The sequence below is a fragment of the Bombina bombina genome, chromosome 1 (genome assembly GCF_027579735.1).
Source record: "Bombina bombina isolate aBomBom1 chromosome 1, aBomBom1.pri, whole genome shotgun sequence".
In the NCBI taxonomy this organism is placed as follows: domain Eukaryota; kingdom Metazoa; phylum Chordata; class Amphibia; order Anura; family Bombinatoridae; genus Bombina; species Bombina bombina.
The window spans coordinates 521,605,484-521,632,322 of NC_069499.1; the positions used below are offsets into that span (position 1 = coordinate 521,605,484).

At 29.3% G+C, this 26,839-nt stretch overlaps 1 protein-coding gene across 1 annotated transcript in view; it reads left to right on the forward strand.

Annotated features, from left to right (window-relative positions):
* The window catches only part of PTH2R (parathyroid hormone 2 receptor), a 500,002-nt gene that overhangs the window by 421,221 nt on the left and 51,942 nt on the right, over positions 1-26,839 (forward strand). Inside the window, exon 10 of the mRNA XM_053690413.1 lies at positions 17,520-17,614. Coding sequence (XP_053546388.1) covers positions 17,520-17,614 — 95 coding nt within the window. The remainder of the gene's footprint in view (positions 1-17,519; positions 17,615-26,839) is intronic.

Below are 26,839 nucleotides of genomic sequence, written 5' to 3' on the forward strand. Positions count from 1 at the left end.
ATGCACTATTAAATGTAACCAATAAATAACTATAAACTAAACATGCACTAATAAATGCAACCAATAAATAACTATAAACTAAACATGCACTATTAAATGTAACCAATAAATAACTATAACCTAAACATGCACTATTAAATGCAACCAATAAATAACTATAATAAATAACTATAAACTAAACATGCACTAGCGCATGTTTAGTTTATAGTTATTTATTGTTTAGTTTATAGTTATTTATTGGTTACATGCACTATTAAATGTAACCAATAAATAACCATAAACTGAACATGCACTATGAAATGCAACCAATAAATAACTATAAACTGAACATGAACTATTAAATGCAACCAATAAATAACTATAAACTAAACATGCACTATTAAATGCAACCAATAAATAACTATAAACTAAACATTCACTATTAAATGCAACCAATAAATAACTATAAACTAAACTTGCACTATTAAATGTAACCAATAAATAACTATAAACTAAACATGCACTATTAAATGCAACCAATAAATAACTATCAACTAAACATGCACTATTAAATGCAACCAATAAATAACTATAAACTAAACATGCACTATTAAATGTAACTAATAAATAACTATAAACTAAACATGCACTATTAAATGTAACCAATAAATAACTATAAACTAAACATGCACTATTAAATGTAACCAATAAATAACTATAAACTAAACATGCACTATTAAATGCAACCAATAAATAACTATAAACTAAACATGCACTATTAAATGTAACCAATAAATAACTATAAACTAAACATGCACTATTAAATGTAACCAATAAATAACTATAAACTAAACATGCACTAATAAATGCAACCAATAAATAACTATAAACTAAACATGCACTATTAAATGTAACCAATAAATAACTATAACCTAAACATGCACTATTAAATGCAACCAATAAATAACTATAAACTAAACATGCACTATTAAATGTAACCAATAAATAACTATAAACTAAACATGCACTATGAAATGCAACCAATAAATAACTATAAACTAAACATGCACTATTAAATGTAACCAATAAATAACTATAACCTAAACATGCACTATTAAATGTAACCAATAAATAACTATAAACTAAACATGCACTATTAAATGTAACCAATAAATAACTATAAACTAAACATGCACTATTAAATGCAACCAATAAATAACTATAAACTAAACATGCACTATTAAATGTAACCAATAAATAACTATAAACTAAACATGCACTATTAAATGCAACCAATAAATAACTATCAACTAAACATGCACTATTAAATGTAACCAATAAATAACTATAAACTAAACATGCACTAATAAATGCAACCAATAAATAACTATAAACTAAACATGCACTATTAAATGTAACCAATAAATAACTATAACCTAAACATGCACTATTAAATGCAACCAATAAATAACTATAAACTAAACATGCACTATTAAATGTAACCAATAAATAACTATAAACTAAACATGCACTATTAAATGTAACCAATAAATAACTATAAACTAAACATGCACTATTAAATGCAACCAATAAATAACTATAAACTAAACATGCACTATTAAATGTAACCAATAAATAACTATAAACTAAACATGCAATATTAAATGTAACCAATAAATAACTATAAACTAAACATGCACTATTAAATGCAACCAATAAATAACTATAAACCAAACATGCACGATTAAATGTAACCAATAAATAACTATAAACTAAACATGCACTATTAAATGTAACCAATAAATAACTATAAACTAAACATGCACTATTAAATGTAACCAATTAATAACTATAAACTAAACATGCACTATTAAATGTAACCAATAAATAACTATAAACTAAACATGCACTATTAAATGTAACCAATAAATAACTATAAACTAAACATGCACCATTAAATGCAACCAATAAATAACTATAAACTAAACATGCACTATTAAATGCAACCAATAAATAACTATAAACTAAACATGCACCATTAAATTCAACCAATAAATAACTATAAACTAAACATGCACTATTAAATGTAACCAATAAATAACTATAAACATGCACTTTTAAATGTAACTAATAAATAACCATAAACTAAACATGCACTATTAAATGCAACCAATAAATAACTATAAACTAAACATGCACTATTAAATGTAACCAATAAATAACCATAAACTGAACATGCACTATTACATGTAACCAATAAATAACTATAAACTAAACATGCACTATTAAATGTAACCAATAAATAACCATAAACTGAACATGCACTATTAAATGCAACCAATAAATAACTATAAAGTAAACATGCACTATTAAATGCAACCAATAAATAACTATAAACTAAACATGCACTATTAAATGTAACTAATAAATAACTATAAACTAAACATGCACTATTAAATGTAACCAATAAATAACTATAAACTAAACATGCACTATTAAATGTAACCAATAAATAACTATAAAATAAACATGCACTATTAAATGCAATCGATAATTAACTATAAACTAAACATGCACTATTAAATGCAACCAATAAGTAAGTATAAACTAAACATGCACTATTAAATGTAACCAATAAATAACTATAAACTAAACATGCACTATTAAATGCAACCAATAAATAACTATAAACTAAACATGCACTATTAAATGCAACCAATTAATAACTATAAACTAAACATGCACTATTAAATGTAACCAATAAATAACTATAAACTAAACATGCACTATTAAATGTAACCAATAAATAACTATAAACTAAACATGCACCATTAAATGCAACCAATAAATAACTATAAACTAAACATGCACTATTAAATGCAACCAATAAATAACTATAAACTAAACATGCACCATTAAATGCAACCAATAAATAACTATAAACTAAACATGCACTATTAAATGTAACCAATAAATAACTATAAACATGCACTTTTAAATGTAACCAATAAATAACCATAAACTAAACATGCACTATTAAATGCAACCAATAAATAACTATAAACTAAACATGCACTATTAAATGTAACCAATAAATAACCATAAACTGAACATGCACTATTACATGTAACCAATAAATAACTATAAACTAAACATGCACTATTAAATGTAACCAATAAATAACCATAAACTGAACATGCACTATTAAATGCAACCAATAAATAACTATAAAGTAAACATGCACTATTAAATGCAACCAATAAATAACTATAAACTAAACATGCACTATTAAATGTAACTAATAAATAACTATAAACTAAACATGCACTATTAAATGTAACCAATAAATAACTATAAACTAAACATGCACTATTAAATGTAACCAATAAATAACTATAAAATAAACATGCACTATTAAATGCAATCGATAATTAACTATAAACTAAACATGCACTATTAAATGCAACCAATAAGTAAGTATAAACTAAACATGCACTATTAAATGTAACCAATAAATAACTATAAACTAAACATGCACTATTAAATGCAACCAATAAATAACTATAAACTAAACATGCACTATTAAATGCAACCAATAAATAGCTATAAACTAAACATGCACTATTAAATGTAACCAATAAATAATTATAAACTAAACATGCACTATTAAATGTAACCAATAAATAACTAAAAACTAAACATGCACTATTAAATGTAACTAATAAATAACTATAAACTAAACATGCACTATTAAATGTAACCAATAAATAACTATAAACTAAACATGCACTATTAAATGTAACCAATAAATAACTATAAACTAAACATGCACTATTAAATGTAACCAATAAATAACTATAAAATAAACGTGCACTATTAAATGCAATCAATAATTAACTATAAACTAAACATGCACTATTAAATGCAACCAATAAGTAAGTATAAACTAAACATGCACTATTAAATGTAACCAATAAATAACTATAAACTAAACATGCACTATTAAATGCAACCAATAAATAACTATAAACTAAACATGCACTATTAAATGCAACCAATAAATAACTATAAACTAAACATGCACTATTAAATGTAACCAATAAATAATTATAAACTAAACATGCACTATTAAATGTAACCAATAAATAACTAAAAACTAAACATGCACTATTAAATGCAACCAATAAATAACTATAAACTAAACATGCACTATTAAATGTAACCAATAAATAACCATAAACTGAACATGCACTATTAAATGCAATCAATAAATAACTATAAACTAAACATGCGCTATTAAATGCAACCAATACATAACTATAAACTAAACATGCACTATGAAATGCAACCAATAAATAACTATAAACTAAACATGCACTATTAAATGTAACCAATAAATAACTATAACCTAAACATGCACTATTAAATGTAACCAATAAATAACTATAAACTAAACATGCACTATTAAATGTAACCAATAAATAACTATAAACTAAACATGCACTAATAAATGCAACCAATAAATAACTATAAACTAAACATGCACTATTAAATGTAACCAATAAATAACTATAACCTAAACATGCACTATTAAATGCAACCAATAAATAACTATAATAAATAACTATAAACTAAACATGCACTAGCGCATGTTTAGTTTATAGTTATTTATTGTTTAGTTTATAGTTATTTATTGGTTACATGCACTATTAAATGTAACCAATAAATAACCATAAACTGAACATGCACTATGAAATGCAACCAATAAATAACTATAAACTGAACATGAACTATTAAATGCAACCAATAAATAACTATAAACTAAACATGCACTATTAAATGCAACCAATAAATAACTATAAACTAAACATTCACTATTAAATGCAACCAATAAATAACTATAAACTAAACTTGCACTATTAAATGTAACCAATAAATAACTATAAACTAAACATGCACTATTAAATGCAACCAATAAATAACTATCAACTAAACATGCACTATTAAATGCAACCAATAAATAACTATAAACTAAACATGCACTATTAAATGTAACCAATAAATAACTATAAACTAAACATGCACTATTAAATGTAACCAATAAATAACTATAAACTAAACATGCACTATTAAATGTAACCAATAAATAACTATAAACTAAACATGCACTATTAAATGCAACCAATAAATAACTATAAACTAAACATGCACTATTAAATGTAACCAATAAATAACTATAAACTTAACATGCACTATTAAATGTAACCAATAAATAACTATAAACTAAACATGCACTAATAAATGCAACCAATAAATAACTATAAACTAAACATGCACTATTAAATGTAACCAATAAATAACTATAACCTAAACATGCACTATTAAATGCAACCAATAAATAACTATAAACTAAACATGCACTATTAAATGTAACCAATAAATAACTATAAACTAAACATGCACTATGAAATGCAACCAATAAATAACTATAAACTAAACATGCACTATTAAATGTAACCAATAAATAACTATAAACTAAACATGCACTATTAAATGCAACCAATAAATAACTATAAACTAAACATGCACTATTAAATGTAACCAATAAATAACTATAACCTAAACATGCACTATTAAATGTAACCAATAAATAACTATAAACTAAACATGCACTATTAAATGTAACCAATAAATAACTATAAACTAAACATGCACTATTAAATGCAACCAATAAATAACTATCAACTAAACATGCACTATTAAATGCAACCAATAAATAACTATAAACTAAACATGCACTATTAAATGTAACTAATAAATAACTATAAACTAAACATGCACTATTAAATGTAACCAATAAATAACTATAAACTAAACATGCAATATTAAATGTAACCAATAAATAACTATAAACTAAACATGCACTATTAAATGCAACCAATAAATAACTATAAACTAAACATGCACTATGAAATGCAACCAATAAATAACTATAAACTAAACATGCACTATTAAATGTAACCAATAAATAACTATAACCTAAACATGCACTATTAAATGTAACCAATAAATAACTATAAACTAAACATGCACTATTAAATGTAACCAATAAATAACTATAAACTAAACATGCACTAATAAATGCAACCAATAAATAACTATAAACTAAACATGCACTATTAAATGTAACCAATAAATAACTATAACCTAAACATGCACTATTAAATGCAACCAATAAATAACTATAATAAATAACTATAAACTAAACATGCACTAGCGCATGTTTAGTTTATAGTTATTTATTGTTTAGTTTATAGTTATTTATTGGTTACATGCACTATTAAATGTAACCAATAAATAACCATAAACTGAACATGCACTATGAAATGCAACCAATAAATAACTATAAACTAAACATGCACTATTAAATGCAACCAATAAATAACTATAAACTAAACATGCACTATTAAATGCAACCAATAAATAACTATAAACTAAACATTCACTATTAAATGCAACCAATAAATAACTATAAACTAAACTTGCACTATTAAATGTAACCAATAAATAACTATAAACTAAACATGCACTATTAAATGCAACCAATAAATAACTATCAACTAAACATGCACTATTAAATGCAACCAATAAATAACTATAAACTAAACATGCACTATTAAATGTAACTAATAAATAACTATAAACTAAACATGCACTATTAAATGTAACCAATAAATAACTATAAACTAAACATGCACTATTAAATGTAACCAATAAATAACTATAAACTAAACATGCACTATTAAATGCAACCAATAAATAACTATAAACTAAACATGCACTATTAAATGTAACCAATAAATAACTATAAACTTAACATGCACTATTAAATGTAACCAATAAATAACTATAAACTAAACATGCACTAATAAATGCAACCAATAAATAACTATAAACTAAACATGCACTATTAAATGTAACCAATAAATAACTATAACCTAAACATGCACTATTAAATGCAACCAATAAATAACTATAAACTAAACATGCACTATTAAATGTAACCAATAAATAACTATAAACTAAACATGCACTATGAAATGCAACCAATAAATAACTATAAACTAAACATGCACTATTAAATGTAACCAATAAATAACTATAAACTAAACATGCACTATGAAATGCAACCAATAAATAACTATAAACTAAACATGCACTATTAAATGTAACCAATAAATAACTATAACCTAAACATGCACTATTAAATGTAACCAATAAATAACTATAAACTAAACATGCACTATTAAATGTAACCAATAAATAACTATAAACTAAACATGCACTATTAAATGCAACCAATAAATAACTATCAACTAAACATGCACTATTAAATGCAACCAATAAATAACTATAAACTAAACATGCACTATTAAATGTAACTAATAAATAACTATAAACTAAACATGCACTATTAAATGTAACCAATAAATAACTATAAACTAAACATGCAATATTAAATGTAACCAATAAATAACTATAAACTAAACATGCACTATTAAATGCAACCAATAAATAACTATAAACTAAACATGCACTATTAAATGTAACCAATAAATAACTATAAACTTAACATGCACTATTAAATGTAACCAATAAATAACTATAAACTAAACATGCACTAATAAATGCAACCAATAAATAACTATAAACTAAACATGCACTATTAAATGTAACCAATAAATAACTATAACCTAAACATGCACTATTAAATGCAACCAATAAATAACTATAAACTAAACATGCACTATTAAATGTAACCAATAAATAACTATAAACTAAACATGCACTATGAAATGCAACCAATAAATAACTATAAACTAAACATGCACTATTAAATGTAACCAATAAATAACTATAAACTAAACATGCACTATGAAATGCAACCAATAAATAACTATAAACTAAACATGCACTATTAAATGTAACCAATAAATAACTATAACCTAAACATGCACTATTAAATGTAACCAATAAATAACTATAAACTAAACATGCACTATTAAATGTAACCAATAAATAACTATAAACTAAACATGCACTATTAAATGCAACCAATAAATAACTATAAACTAAACATGCACTATTAAATGTAACCAATAAATAACTATAAACTAAACATGCACTATTAAATGTAACCAATAAATAACTATAAATTAAACATGCACTATTAAATGCAACCAATAAATAACTATAAACTAAACATGCACTATTAAATGCAACCAATAAATAACTATAAACTAAACATGCACCATTAAATGTAACCAATAAATAACCATAAACTAAACATGCACTATTTAATGCAACCAATAAATAACTATAATCTTAACATTCACTATTAAATGCAACCAATAAATAACTATAAACTAAACATGCACTATTAAATGTAACCAATAAATAACCATAAACTGAACATGCACTATGAAATGCAACCAAAAAAATAACTATAAACTGAACATGCACTATGAAATTCAACCAATAAATAACTATAAACTGAACATGCACTATTAAATGCAACCAATAAATAACTATAAACTAAACATGCACTATTAAATGCAACCAATAAATAACTATAAACTAAACATTCACTATTAAATGCAACCAATAAATAACTATAAACTAAACTTGCACTATTAAATGTAACCAATAAATAACTATAAACTAAACATGCACTATTAAATGCAACCAATAAATAACTATCAACTAAACATGCACTATTAAATGCAACCAATAAATAACTATAAACTAAACATGCACTATTAAATGAAAGCAATAAATAACTATAAACTAAACATGAACTATTAAATGCAACCAATAAATAACTATAAACTAAACATGCACTATTAAATGAACCAATAAATAACTATAAACTAAACATGCACTATTAAATGTAACCAATAAATAACTATAACCTAAACATACACTATTAAATGTAACCAATAAATAACTCTAAACTAAACATGCACTATTAAATGTAACCAATAAATAACTATAAACTAAACATGCACTAATAAATGCAACCAATAAATAACTATAAACTAAACATGCACTATTAAATGTAACCAATAAATAACTATAACCTAAACATGCACTATTAAATGCAACCAATAAATAACTATAAACTAAACATGCACTATTAAATGTAACCAATAAATAACTATAAACTAAACATGCACTATTAAATGTAACCAATAAATAACTATAAACTAAACATGCACTATTAAATGCAACCAATAAATAACTATAAACTAAACATGCACTATTAAATGTAACCAATAAATAACTATAAACTAAACATGCAATATTAAATGTAACCAATAAATAACTATAAACTAAACATGCACTATTAAATGCAACCAATAAATAACTATAAACTAAACATGCACTATTAAATGTAACCAATAAATAACTATAAACTAAACATGCACTATTAAATGTAACCAATAAATAACTATAAACTAAACATGCACTATTAAATGTAACCAATAAATAACTATAAACTAAACATGCACTATTAAATGTAACCAATAAATAACTATAAACTAAACATGCACTCTTTAATGCAACCAATAAATAACTATAAACTGAACATGCACTATTAAATGCAACCAATAAATAACTATAAACTAAACATGCACTATTAAATGTAACCAATAAATAACCATAAACTGAACATGCACTATTAAATGCAACCAATAAATAACTATAAACTAAACATTCACTATTAAATGCAACCAATACATAACTATAAACAAAACATGCACTATTAAATGCAACCAATAATTAACTATAATCTTAACATGCACTATTAAATGCAACCAATAAATAACTATAAACTAAACATGCACTATTAAATGTAACCAATAAATAACCATAAACTGAACATGCACTATGAAATGTAACCAATAAATAACTATAAACTAAACATGCACTATTAAATGCAACCAATAAATAACTATAAACTAAACATGCACTATTAAATGCAACCAATAAATAACTATAAACTAAACATGCACTATTAAATGTAACCAATAAATAACCATAAACTGAACATGCACTATGAAATGTAACCAATAAATAACTATAAACTAAACATGCACTATTAAATGCAACCAATAAATAACTATAAACTAAACATGCACTATTAAATGCAACCAATAAATAACTATAAACTAAACATTCACTATTAAATGCAACCAATAAATAACTATAAACTAAACTTGCACTATTAAATGTAACCAATAAATAACTATAAACTAAACATGAACTATTAAATGCAACCAATAAATAACTATCAACTAAACATGCACTATTAAATGCAACCAATAAATAACTATAAACTAAACATGCACTATTAAATGCAAGCAATAAATAACTATAAACTAAACATGCACTATTAAATGCAACCAATAAATAACTATAAACTAAACATGCACTATTAAATATAACCAATAAATAACTATAAACTAAACATGCACTATGAAATGCAACCAATAAATAACTATAAACTAAACATGCACTATTAAATGTAACCAATAAATAACTATAAACTAAACATGCACTAATAAATGCAACCAATAAATAACTATAAACTAAACATGCACTATTAAATGTAACCAATAAATAACTATAACCTAAACATGCACTATTAAATGCAACCAATAAATAACTACAAACTAAACATGCACTATTAAATGTAACCAATAAATAACTATAAACTAAACATGCACTATGAAATGCAACCAATAAATAACTATAAACTAAACATGCACTATTAAATGTAACCAATAAATAACTATAACCTAAACATGCACTATTAAATGTAACCAATAAATAACTATTACCTAAACATGCACTATTAAATGCAACCAATAAATAACTATAAACTAAACATGCACTATTAAATGTAACCAATAAATAACTATAAACTAAACATGCACTATTAAATGTAACCAATAAATAACTATAAACTAAATATGCACTATTAAATGCAACCAATAAATAACTATAAACTAAACATGCACTATTAAATGTAACCAATAAATAACTAGAAACTAAACATGCACTATTAAATGTAACCAATAAATAACTATAAACTAAACATGCACTATTAAATGCAACCAATAAATAACTATAAACCAAACGTGCACTATTAAATGTAACCAATAAATAACTATAAACTAAACATGCACTATTAAATGTAACCAATTAATAACTATAAACTAAGCATGCACTATTAAATGTAACCAATAAATAACTATAAACTAAACATGCACTATTAAATGTAACCAATAAATAACTATAAACTAAACATGCACTATAAATTGTAACCAATAAATAACTATAAACTAAACATGCACCATTAAATGCAACCAATAAATAACTATAAACTAAACATGCACTATTAAATGCAACCAATAAATAACTATAAACTAAACATGCACTATTAAATGTAACCAATAAATAACTATAAACATGCACTTTTAAATGTTACCAATAAATAACCATAAACTAAACATGCACTATTAAATGTAACCAATAAATAACTCTAAACTAAACATGCACCATTAAATGCAACCAATAAATAACTATAAACTAAACATGCACTAATAAATGTAACCAATAAATAACTATAAACATGCACTTTTAAATGTAACCAATAAATAACCATAAACTAAACATGCACTATTAAATGTAACCAATAAATAACTCTAAACTAAACATGCACCATTAAATGCAGCCAATAAATAACTATAAACTAAACACGCACTATTAAATGTAACCAATAAATAACCATAAACTGAACATGCACTATTACATGTAACCAATAAATAACCATAAACTAAACATGCACTATTAAATGTAACCAATAAATAACCATAAACTGAACATGCACTATTAAATGCAACCAATAAATAACTATAAACTAAACATGCACTATTAAATGCAACCAATAAATAACTATAAACTAAACATGCACTATTAAATGTAACCAATAAATAACTATAAACTAAACATGCACTATTAAATGTAACCAATAAATAAATATAAACTAAACATGCACTATTAAATGCAACCAATAAATAACTATAAACTTAACATGCATTATTAAATGTAACCAATAAATAACTATAAACTAAACATGCACTATTAAATGCAACCAATAAATAACTATAAACTAAACATGCACTATTAAATGTAACCAATAAATAACTATAAACTAAACATGCACTATTAAATGTAACCAATAAATAACTATAAACTAAACATGCACTATTAAATGTAACCAATAAATAACTATAAACTAAACATGCACTATTAAATGTAACCAATAAATAACTATAAACTAAACATGCACTATTAAATGCAATCAATAATTAACTATAAACTAAACATGCACTATTAAATGCAACCAATAAGTAACTATAAACTAAACATGCACTATTAAATGTAACCAATAAATAACTATAAACTAAACATGCACTATTAAATGCAACCAATAAATAACTATAAACTAAACATGCACCATTAAATGCAACCAATAAATAACTATAAACTAAACATGCACTATTAAATGTAACCAATAAATAACTATAAACATGCACTTTTAAATGTAACCAATAGATAACCATAAACTAAACATGCACTATTAAATGCAACCAATAAATAACTATAAACTAAACATGCACTATTAAATGTAACCAATAAATAACCATAAACTGAACATGCACTATTAAATGTAACCAATAAATAACCATAAACTAAACATGCACTATTAAATGTAACCAATAAATAACCATAAACTGAACATGCACTATTAAATGCAACCAATAAATAACTATAAACTAAACATGCACTATTACATGCAACCAATAAATAACTATAAACTAAACATGCACAATTAAATTCAACCAATAAATAACTATAAACTAAACATGCACTATTTAATGTAACCAATAAATAACTATAAACTAAACATGCACTATTAAATGTAACCAATAAATAACCATAAACTGAACATGCACTATTAAATGCAACCAATAAATAACTATAAACTGAACATGCACTATTAAATGTAACCAATAAATAACTATAAACTAAACATGCACTATTAAATGTAACCAATAAATAACTATAAACTAAACATGCACTATTAAATGTAACCAATAAATAACTATAAACTAAACATGCACTATTAAATGTAACCAATAAATAACTATAAACTAAACATGCACTATTAAATGTAACCAATAAATAACTATAAACTAAACATGCACTATTAAATGTAACCAATAAATAACTATAAACTAAACATGCACTATTAAATGCAATCAATAATTAACTATAAACTAAACATGCACTATTAAATGCAACCAATAAGTAACTATAAACTAAACATGCACTATTAAATGTAACCAATAAATAACTATAAACTAAACATGCACTATTAAATGCAACCAATAAATAACTATAAACTAAACATGCACTATTAAATGTAACCAATAAATAACTATAAACATGCACTTTTAAATGTAACCAATAGATAACCATAAACTAAACATGCACTATTAAATGCAACCAATAAATAACTATAAACTAAACATGCACTATTAAATGTAACCAATAAATAACCATAAACTGAACATTCACTATTAAATGTAACCAATAAATAACCATAAACTAAACATGCACTATTAAATGTAACCAATAAATAACCATAAACTGAACATGCACTATTAAATGCAACCAATAAATAACTATAAACTAAACATGCACTATTACATGCAACCAATAAATAACTATAAACTAAACATGCACTATTAAATTCAACCAATAAATAACTATAAACTAAACATGCACTATTTAATGTAACCAATAAATAACTATAAACTAAACATGCACTATTAAATGTAACCAATAAATAACCATAAACTGAACATGCACTATTAAATGCAACCAATAAATAACTATAAACTGAACATGCACTATTAAATGTAACCAATAAATAACTATAAACTAAACATGCACTATTAAATGTAACCAATAAATAACTATAAACTAAACATGCACTATTAAATGTAACCAATAAATAACTATAAACTAAACATGCACTATTAAATGTAACCAATAAATAACTATAAACTAAACATGCACTATTAAATGTAACCAATAAATAACTATAAACTAAACATGCACTATTAAATGCAATCAATAATTAACTATAAACTAAACATGCATTAATAAATGCAACCAATAAGTAACTATAAACTAAACATGCACTATTAAATGTAACCAATAAATAACTATAAACTAAACATGCACTATTAAATGCAACCAATAAATAACTATAAACTAAACATGCACCATTAAATGCAACCAATAAATAACTATAAACTAAACATGCACTATTAAATGTAACCAATAAATAACTATAAACATGCACTTTTAAATGTAACCAATAGATAACCATAAACTAAACATGCACTATTAAATGCAACCAATAAATAACTATAAACTAAACATGCACTATTAAATGTAACCAATAAATAACCATAAACTGAACATGCACTATTAAATGTAACCAATAAATGACCATAAACTAAACATGCACTATTAAATGTAACCAATAAATAACCATAAACTGAACATGCACTATTAAATGCAACCAATAAATAACTATAAACTAAACATGCACTATTACATGCAACCAATAAATAACTATAAACTAAACATGCACTATTAAATTCAACCAATAAATAACTATAAACTAAACATGCACTATTAAATGTAACCAATAAATAACTATAAACTAAACATGCACTATTAAATGTAACCAATAAATAACCATAAACTGAACATGCACTATTAAATGCAACCAATAAATAACTATAAACTGAACATGCACTATTAAATGTAACCAATAAATAACTATAAACTGAACATGCACTATTAAATGTAACCAATAAATAACTATAAACTAAACATGCACTATTAAATGTAACCAATAAATAACTATAAACTAAACATGCACTATTAAATGTAACCAATAAATAACCATAAACTGAACTTGCACTATTAAATGCAACCAATAAATAACCATAAACTGAACCTGCATCATTAAACGTGACAAAAGCAAACAAACAATAAACTGAGCCTGCAGTATTAAATGTGACCAATAAATGACCATAAACTAAACCTGCACTATTAAATGTGTTAAAGATTAAAAAAAAAAACAAGTAAAAATGTTTAAAATATAAAAACATCAGTTTATTTTGAAATTATATAATGCTTGAATAATCCTAGTGATTGTTCCCTTGTAACATCACTTTATTTAAATGTCATCGTTTGAAGAATATCATACATTTGTACTATAACATTGTTGTATTGTTTCAGTTGCACTGAAGCAGACAACCTAAGTTTTTCCACTTCAATAAATCCTGAATAGAATATCTGGCCTTTTTAGATTGCCTTTTGCATTCCAATTCAATTACATAGCAAAATAAAGTAATCTGCTTGACATAAGTATTTTCAAAAAGCTCACATAGATGCTTCTATACTCTGCACAGCTGATAAAAAATATTTTTTTTTGCAGTGAATAAGAGCAATAAAGCCAGTATTGTATTTTTCAAATGCTGTCTGGGGTTCATTATCTTTCACTGTTATATAGCATGAGTAAATGTTTCTACTGGAGCATAATTACAGTGATCTGGTAACAGCCACAGACTTTAAAGGGATATGCAACTGTTGGACACTAAAGTAGCAGGGTTACTTCTCAATATGCTATTGTTTTCCCCGGTATCTGCAGCTCTCTTCGACACAATTCCCTTATTTTAACCAATTACAGGTGTCAGTTGGTGAAGCTCTGTACAGCTGCAATCAAAATTATTCAACTCCCATTGCAAATCAGGTTTATTGTCAATATTTACAGACTTTCAGCTGTTTGCAATGAACAAGTCAAACCAAAGAAATTGAAATAGCTCAACACAATGAATGCTTCAAGTGGTTTCCCCAAATTCATTGAAAATGCAACTTTTAATGAATTCTGCAGTCACAAAATGATTCAACCCCTTCATGGCAAGCACCTTTAGTACTTAGTAGAACACCCTTTTGTTGTTATGACCTGCTGCAAATGGGATTCAAAGCTAGACACCAGCGTTCCTGAGCAATCTTAGCCCATTCCTCATGCACAATGGCCTCCAGTTCAGTAATATACTTGGGTTTGTGTGTTGCAGCTGCCTTCTTCAAATCCCACCAGAGATTTTCTACGTGTTTCAAGTCAGGTAACTGTGATGGCCACTGAAGAATATTCAAGGACTTCTTCTGCAACCAAGCCTAGGTAGAATTTGAGGTATGCTTAGGATCATAGTCCTGTTGGAAGGTCCAATCACGCCCAAGCACCAGCTTCCTAATAGACGGCATGACGTTTTCTCCTAGGATTTCCTGATACTTCAATAAGTCCATCTTGCCTTCCACACGCTGCAGTTTTCCAGTGCCAGAGGATGCAGATCAGCCCCAGAGCATCACCGAGCCACCACCATGCTTAACTGTAGGCATAGTGTTCTTTTCAGATGATGCTTCAGTTTTCTTCCTCCTGACATATCGCAGTCAGATCCATTGGGCTGAAAGTTGCATTTTCAGTTGAATTTGGGGAAACTACTTGAAGCATGCGTTGTGTTGATCTATTTAAATGACTTTTGTTTGTTTTGTTCATTGCAAACAGCTAAAAGTTGGTAAAGTTTGTCAATAAACCTGATTTGCAATGGGGTTGAAATAATTTTGATTTTATACTGGGCGCTATCAGCCTGGAACTCACGTATTCTTGTATCTTGTGACAAAAGTTTACACATTCAAGTTCAGTGCCTCGCTAGCTTTTTGCCAGCTGTATCTTGCTGTTTATTTTCGCTTGCACAATAGAGACTGGAAGTTTTACGTTTGCACTTTTTTCAAATGTTAAAAGTTACACATAAATCTAAAAATAGCGCTGGATAAAATGCACAGCTCCTGCTCTGTATTGTAAAATAATGTAAAGACCCTGTGCTTTTTGGACTTGTACACAGTAAACTGAAGTGTAGGATACATTGTGTCAAAAAGGCAAAAGGTTCACTAATCTGAATGTGCACTGCTACTTCACAGGGTGCAAGAATACCTAAGTTCCAGGATGGCAGCATCCATTGTGAAGATGTAGAGCTTCACTAATCAGTAAATCAGCACTTGTAAGGGATTGAAAGAAGAGATTGATTTTAAAGAGAGCTGCAGGCACAGTTAAAAGTGAGCACTAGCCATTCTATTGCAGTTATAAGTATTAAATGGTTGTCCCTTTGACACAAAATGTCACTTTAATGTTTGAAAGATATTTATCATCTGCTGAAAATGTTTTATTCTGTTGTTCTTTCCTGGTAGAGCACTTCTCTTTCTGTGCGTATATGAATAATTGTGATATATGCTATGTATTGTTCTAACTATATTAATTTATTTTTTAGTTAAATTTCATCCTATTTCTTAATACTGTACGGGTACTTGCAACAAAGATTTGGGAATCAAATGCAGTTGGTTATGACACCAGGAAACAATACAGGTAGGTGATTTCATACTTATTCTAAAGTATAGTTGTGAATAACATGTGTGTCTATTCATAATTTATTCATATTGGTTTTTTTTAACTTTTATTAGTATTTAGGGTATTGAATGGAAGTTGAACTATACTGATTGCAGGATGCTAGCAACTTTGCACTCAATCTTGAGCAATCACTATCACTCAATTTAGAATCACAAGTCATTGGTTAAAAATAATTTAACCAAATACTTGATGGTGCGTGTGGTTACATTAGTTCTTCAATAATTACAGTGGGCAATGCTTAGTATCATTCAGCAGCTGTGATACAACATTCTGGCACTATAAAGTTCACTGCATAGGATGATATTGGCCTTCTTGAAGACACCACACCCCATAACACGAGTATGGAGGGAGAGGAAGTGGACTCACTTATGATACCTAAAGATATACATGAGGTGGTTCATGTTCTTTACTTCTCGTACTTATTCAATGTTTGTTGTAACTTGGAGACTTGATACATTGGGAGATATTCACTTTCTGCATATGATAAGAGAAGGGATATATATATATATATATATATATATATATATATATATAAAGTATAATAGAAGCTGTATGAATAACTTTGAATGCTTCACAGTCTGATACCTGTCCCTATAGCTTTAATTAGGTAGAGGAGAGCCTTATACAGTTTAACACACCTCTCACCAGGTTGTATATAATGGGGGGGGGATTAGGGTTTTAAATAGTCTACTTTATAGGGTCTGCTTAATTACATATAGCTAAGTTAGTTATCTATTTATGGATACTCACAGGAGTAAAGAACTGACCTGAAAATAGTGCTACCTCCCTATTCAGCTGTATAATTCCTACTGATTGAGGTATTGCACTTTTCACTCCGTTATATGTGATTATGTTTCTTCAGTAAGTGTAGGGTAAATTGCCAGAGAATACCAAAATGTTAGTGTAGACCTTTTATTAAATTATAATCCCAGAAGGACTTGGCTTCATGCCTATTTAGATCAATATTAGAAGATCTCAATATTTCCCTTTCTAAGGTGCAATTTCCCTGTTCATACCTGCATAAGGAAATGTACAAACTCCACCATCTGTTCCCTGATTTTGACCTCCTTAGGACTTGTTTCCATTGCCGTTGGAAGCCATTACACTTATAGATTGTTTCCGGTGGCGCATTTCCCATTATTAAAAAAAGTTATGCATGTTAAAGAAAACAATAGAAGCTGAAAAGCATAAATTTACACCCAGTTTGCATTAAATGCATAAAAAGGAAAAACACTGTCGGAAGCTGTCAATAAAGTCTGAAACATTACGGTATGCTGAACTACCTGTAAAAGAGAAAAAATAAGCTTTCTGAGGCCTAGTTCCCATTGAGATATTAAAGTTTGCAAACAATACAAGTGTTTCACTTCATAAATTTATTGTTTTATGTAATATTTATTGCTGACCCAGGTATAGGACTAGTTGAAGTTATGTTCATATTTAAATATCAATATGTATTTACATATCGAAATATAATCAAGCACATATCATCATAATTCCAACTAGGCCTATGCCTAGGGGCAGCACTAAATATTACATATATCAATACATTTAAAAATGTAATAAAAACCAAAACATGTTTTTTCCTTAAATAAAACATATTTTCATAAATTCAATGCATCATGTTTTGTGACCTACATAACTCCTGTGTCTTTCTCTTTAGAGGCGATCACAGGTTAGGAGCACAGGCATTAAACATAACTTTTATAGTGTAAGGTCGGGTTACCATAGCAACACATTTAATGGTAATGGTGCAATTTTTGAGAAAACAAATGACGGATAGAAGCGTTAACATAAAATTAACTTACATACACTAAAAGACCGACTGCACGCACTGCACTATATATTTTAATGGAAACTTGGTACTAAATTGAGCCATAAACTACTTTTAGCTATTGGCAACTTCAGTAGCTTACAGCTCCAATTTTAAAAACTCAATGAAATTGTCTGCCCGGTTTGGCTTGCTCCACTGGCTGTCCTTAGATCCCTTGCTCCCCCCAGGACTGATGCATACAGAAAGCACAAGATTTACCACCCACCCCATGAACAATGTGTGGGCTGGCTCCTGGTGCCCCTGCTTCAGCTGTTATTCTGACTGGTGTGGTATATCTATCAAATAGCTGCTGTTGGGGTGTAGGTGGCATGTTTCTTTAACTGATTTTTATTTTTACTAATATTTCTAGAATATTAATTTGAAAACCTAATCTATTAATTAAGAGGACAGTAAGGTGTGATCTAAAAAAATCCACAAACTTGCAGCATACCTTCATTCCTAGATTAATAAAGAAGTCCTAACCTCATTGAGACAACAATGGGTCCCTTTAACAACCCCTTTGTCCTACGCTTCATTGGGTTGAAACCTAACACAATTTTTTTTTTAAATATTAATAAATTACATTACTTACATTTTAATCCCTTAATTTAAGAAGATGACACAAAGTAAGTCATCCCTATGTAAGTTCCACATTCCATTCCAGAATCTGTAGGCTCCTGACAGTACATTGTCAGAGGGGACAGGAACTTGCTGGTAATGCAGTGTTCCAATAAGTGAATATGGGGCTGGAGATCTAGGGCTTTGATTGCCCATATCTTAGCCCCAGACAACTTACACGGAAAATAGTACTCTACCATTTCAAGTAATGTGTAGCATGTTCCTCTAATATGCAAGTGATGGCTGTAAAACCTGCCGCAATTACCTGCAGTAGAACTTAAATTGCTGATTGACCAGAGGGGAAGGGTGTTCTAACAGACTTCTAATTTACTGGGGATAACAGTGATAATGGTGATCACCTACCCCAGATATACACATTGGTATTGTTTGATAATGGGGAGTGGGCACATTAAGTGACCCTATCCCCATAAAACACAGAGATGTATGAGTGTCAAGTTTGAAAAAAGTCACCTCACTTTCCAATGGGGGCCACATACTTCTATCATCAGTGATTGCCATTTTATATATTTATTGTATTTATTTTATAATAGGACAAGCTCAATGCCCTTAACATTTAAAAAGAGATTACCTTCTTTCAAATAAGACGCCTCATGCCCCTTTAGGTCACAGGTGAATCATCTGTATAGTAGAAACCTCTTAGGCATATGGAACAGTGGTGAGCTATACCATATTTGTGCCACCACAATAAATAAACAAACCTTATTTAAAAGCAGCAATCTTGTGGTCCTGTGTCCTGCCAGCTGCTCAGTATTGGTTCTATTTTGGGGGTTATCGTAATGTCAATAGGCTTGTATTACCCCTTCACCATAGAACTATAAGAACCCACATCTGAAAAAGTGAAGTTGCACAATTTTTCAAATAAGAGGTTTCCATATCCTTATTGCTATCCTAGTGATCTTTTTAGTAATAATCATCACCTGTCAGTAACTGCTAGGCTCCTAGGTCCATGTTTCCCTGAACTAATACTTTTTTTAGGATGATTTTCTGTACAACAATTTATTTATTTTTTTAAATATTTTTTGCTACACTCATCGGATTTAGACAGCAATAGCAGCATGCAACATTGTCAAGATGAGTTAATCCACCCCTCTGGGAAATCAGAATTTTATTTAGTTTTAAATTTGATCTAATATTTTTATAGATATATAAAAATATAAATTGGAAGATGATGCAAAGTGAAAAATGTTGATAAATTATATTGTCTTGATTTTTAATTATCTATTTTTAATGAACAATATATGTATAATATCCAAACTGGTGTTTTTGGAACGTGAATTGATGTTAAATGTTCAGCATCTAATGACATGTGTGTTTCTATTAATATGTACACCATAGAAAATTACATAAATGTCTAATTTTTATTGCAATTTAAAATGGTGGCATTTTTCCATGTAAGTGAATTTTTTTCAAACTAATGTAATTTAAAAAAAAAAATACATGCCGCTAGATTTAGAGTTCTGCGGCCAAAGGGGTGCGTTAGCTACGCGTGCTTTTTTTCCCCCGCACATTTTAAATACTGCTGGTATTGAGAGTTCACAGAAGGGCTGCGTTAGGCTTCAAAAAGGGAGGGTAGAGCATATTTACCACTACTGCAACTCAATACCAGCGGTGCTTACAGACGCGGCCAGCTTCAAAAACGTTCTCGTGCACGATTCCCCCATAGGAAACAATGGGGCAGTTTGAGCTGAAAAAAACCCAAACACCTGCAAAAAAGCAGCGTTCAGCTCCTAACGCAGCCCCATTGTTTCCTATGGGGAAACACTTCCTAAATCTGCACCTAACACCCTAACATAAACCCCGAGTCTAAACACCCCTAACCTTACACTTATTAACCCCTAATCTGCCGCCCCCGCTATCGCTGACCCCTGCATATTATTATTAACCCCTAATCTGCCGCTCCGTATACCGCCGCAACCTACGTTATCCCTATGTATCCCTAATCTGCTGCCCCTAACACCGCCGACCCCTATATTATATTTATTAACCCCTAATCTGCCGCCCCCAACGTCGCCGCCACCTACCTACAATTATTAACCCCTTATCTGCCGACCGGACCTCACCGCTACTATAATGAAGTTATTAACCCCTAATCCGCCTCACTCCCACCTCAATAACCCTATAATAAATAGTATTAACCCCGAATCTGCCCTCCCTAACATCACCGACACCTAACTTCAAGTATTAACCCCTAATCTGATGACCAAACCTCAATAAATTTATTAACCCCTAAAGCTAAGTCTAACCCTAACTTTAACACCCCCCTAAGTTAAATATAATTTTTATCTAACAAAATAAATTAACTCTTATTAAATAAATGAATCCTATTTAAAGCTAAATACTTACCTGTAAAATAAACCCTAATATAGCTACAATATAAATTATAATTATATTGTAGATATTTTAGGATTAATATTTATTTTAAAGGTAACTTTATTTTAACCAGGTACAATAGCTATTAAATAGTTAATAATTTAATAGCTACCTAGTTAAAATAATTACAAAATTACCTGTAAAATAAATCCTAACCTAAGTTACAATTAAACCTAACACTACACTATCAATAAATTAATTAAATAAAATACCTACAATTATCTACAATTAAACCTAACACTACACTATCAATAAATTAATTACATAAAATACCTTAAATAAATACAATTAAATAAACTAACTAAAGTACAAAAAATAAAAAAAGAACTAAGTTACAAAAAATAAAAAAATAATTTACAAACATTAGAAAAATATTACAACAATTTTAAGCTAATTACATCTACTCTAAGCCCCCTAATAAAATAACAAAGCCCCCCAAAATAAAAAAATGCCCTACCCTATTCTAAAATAAAAATAGAAAAGCTCTTTTACCTTACCAGCCCTTAAAAGGGCCATTTGCGGGGCATGCCCCAAAAAATTCTGCTCTTTTGCCTGTAAAAAAAAACATACAATACCCCCCCAACATTACAACCCACCACCCACATACCCCTAATCTAACCCAAACCCCCTTAAATAAACCTAACGCTAAGCCCCTGAAGATCTTCCTACCTTGTCTTCACCACGCCGGGTATCACCGATCAGTCCAGAAGAGTCTCCGAAATCTTCATTCAAGCCCAAGCGGGGGCTGAAGAGGTCCATCATCGGGCTGAAGTCTTGATCCAAGCGGGCGCTGAAGAGGTCCATCATCGGGCTGAAGTCTTGATCCAAGCGGGCGCTGAAGAGGTCCATTATCGGGCTGAAGTCTTCTATCAAGCGGCATCTTCAATCTTCTTTCTTCCGGATCCATCTTCATCCCGCCGACGCGGAACATCCATCCTGACCGACGAATGACCTCTTCATCAGCCAATCAGAATTTTCCTACCTTAATTCCGATTGGCTGATAGAATCCTTTCAGCCAATTGGAATTCGAGGGACGCCATCTTGGATGACATCCCTTAAAGGAACCGTCATTCGTCGGGAAGTCGTCGGCCAGGATGGATGTTCCGCGTCGGCGGGATGAAGATGGATCCGGAAGAAAGAAGATTGAAGATGCCGCTTGATAGAAGACTTCAGCCCAATGATGGACCTCTTCAGCACCCGCTTAGATCAAGACTTCAGCCCAATGATGGACCTCTTCAGCACCCGCTTGGATCAAGACATCATCCCCCGCTTGGGCTTGGATGAAGGTTTCAGAGCCACCTCTGGATGGATCGGTGATACCCGGCGTGGTGAAGATAAGGTAGTATGATCTTCAGGGGCTTAGTGTTAGGTTTATTTAAGGGGGTTTGGGTTAGATTAGGGGTATGTGGGTGGTGGGTTGTAATGTTGGGGGGGGTATTGTATTTTTTTTTTAAAGGCAAAACAGCAGAATTCTTTGGGGCATGCCCCACAAAAGGCCCTTTTAAGGGCTGGTAAGGTAAAAGAGCTATTCTATTTTTATTTTAGAATAGGGTAGGGCATTTTTTTATTTTGGGGGGCTTTGTTATTTTATTAGGGGGCTTAGAGTAGGTTTAATTAGTTTAAAATTGTTGTAATATTTTTCTGTTTGTAAATTATTTTTTTATTTTTTGTAACTTTTCTTTTTATTTTTTGTACTTTAGTTAGTTTATTTAATTGTATTTATTTGTAGGTATTTTATGTAATTAATTTATTGGTAGTGTAGTGTTAGGTTTAATTGTAGATAATTGTAGGTATTTTATTTAATTAATTTATTGATAGTGTAGTGTTAGGTTTAATTGTAATTTAGGTTAGGATTTATTTTACAGGTAATTTTGTAATTATTTTAACTAGGTAGCTATTAAATAGTTATTAACTATTTAATAGCTATTGTACCTTGTTAAAATAAATACAAAGTTACCTGTAAAATAAATATTAATCCTAAAATAGCTACAATATAATTATAATTTATATTGTAGCTATATTAGGGTTTATTTTACAGGTAAGTATTTAGCTTTAAATAGGATTCATTTATTTAATAAGAGTTAATTTATTTTGTTAGATAAAAATTATATTTAACTTAGGGGGGTGTTAAAGTTAGGGTTAGACTTAGCTTTAGTGGTTAATAAATTTATTAGAGTAGCGGTGAGGTTCGGTCATCAGATTAGGGGTTAATACTTGAAGTTAGGTGTCGGTGATGTTAGGGAGGGCAGATTAGGGGTTAATACTATTTATTATAGGGTTATTGAGGTGGGAGTGAGGCGGATTAGGGGTTAATAACTTTATTATAGTAGCGGTGAGGTCCGGTTGGCAGATTAGGGGTTAATAAGGGTTGGTAGGTGGCGGCGACGTTGGGGGCGGCAGATTAGGGTTTAATAAATATAATATAGGGGTCGGCGGTGTTAGGGGCAGCAGATTAGGGGTACATAGGGATAAGGTAGGTGGCGGCGGTGTGCGGTCGGCAGATTAGGGGTTAAAATTTTTTATTAGAGTGGCGGCGATGTGGGGGGGCCTCGGTTTAGGGGTACATAGGTAGTTTATGGCTGTTAGTGTACTTTAGAGCACAGTAGTTAGGAGGTTTATGAACCGGCGTTAGCCCAGAAAGCTCTTAACTCCTGGCTTTTCTCTGCGGCTGGAGTCTTGTCGTTAGATTTCTAACGCTCACTTCAGCCAAACTCTAAATACCAGCATTAGAAAGATCCCATTGAAAAGATAGGATACGCAAATGGCGTAGGGGGATCTGCAGTATGGAAAAGTCGCGGATGCAAAGTGAGCGTTAGACCCTTTCCTGACTGACTCTAAATACCAGCGGGCGGCCAAAACCAGCGTTAGGAGCCCCTAACGCTGGTTTTGATGGCTAACGCAGAACTCTAAATCTAGCGGTTAACTCCTGGCTTTTCTCTGCGGCTGGAGTCTTGTCGTTAGATTTCTAACGCTCACTTCAGCCAAGACTCTAAATACCGGTGTTAGAAAGATCCTATTGAAAAGATAGGATATGCAAATGGCATAGGGGGATCTGCAGTATGGAAAAGTCGCGGCTGCAAAGTGAGCGTTAGACCCTTTCCTGACTGACTCTAAATACCAGCGGGCGGCCAAAACCAGCGTTAGGAGCCCCTAACGCTGGTTTTGATGGCTAACACAGAACTCTAAATCTACTGGATGTCTACTAAAAAAATAAGGTATAATTAGTGTGGATATCTTACAGAAAAAAAGATTGTTTTTTTTTTAGCAAACAGCTAAATAGTAATCTCTATCACAGGGGTATGACATTTTTCTGCAGTGAAGGAGTTACACAATGTAACTTATTTACATTTTAAAATGCTTAGACATGTGTACTTGAGACAGCCTCATCAGTTCTTGAACTTCTCAAACGTTCTGCATCTCTAAATTTGCAGTAACACCCTATCACAGTACAGATAAGACCTGCTTGCTAAGGGAGAATGATAATAAACCCATCTAGGTCTTTGAATGATGTCCTATTGATAACAAATATTAATCACAGGGATGCTAGAACTTCCAGGGTAATAGAAAAAATAAATATGTACCTGTAGTGCTATAGGAGTTTTAACCACAAGGCTCAGAAGACAGGTAAGCAAGCCAGGAGAATTTCAGACACAGCACCAAGTAACAGACAAAATGCAGGATCAGGAACACGTCAAAGTCCAGCAACAGATAATGATCTGCAAATCAAAGAATAGAGGAATAGGCAAACAACAAGAGACAGTCTAGATTAGCAAACCAAATCACTACAAAAGATGTCTAAAAAGTTAAAAGCCAAATTTTAGGCAACAGTTAGCAATTATTATTATTATTATACTTTATTTATGAAGCACCATCATATTCCGCAGCGCTGTCCATGGATACAGTTCATTTAAATAAAACAATAGTATAAAACGTATAATAGACAGGAACAAGTTTACAAACACATACAGGAGGAATTGAGGGCCCTATTCCCATGGCAACTTTCAATCTAGAAGGGTAGGAGGCTGAGAAACAGGAGGTGAGGACTGCAAGATTGAGAAAGGTGTTAATGCAGAGTTAGATGAAGGAAATGTTGTTAGGTAAGATAAATATTATTGAGTTGGGTGGTAGGCTTCTCTGAACAGAAAAGTCTTCAGAGAGCATTTAAAGGAAGAGATATTAGGGCAAAGCCTGACAGCACGAGGGAGAGTGTTGCAGAGGGTAGGTTCTGCACAACAGAAGTCCTGCAGTCTAGCATGAGAGGAGGTGATAGTCGCAGATGCAAGGAGCAGGTCATTGTAGCATCTTAGTGGGTGGGCTGGAGTATACTTGTTGATTAGAGAGGATAGGTAGAGGGGAGCGGTGTT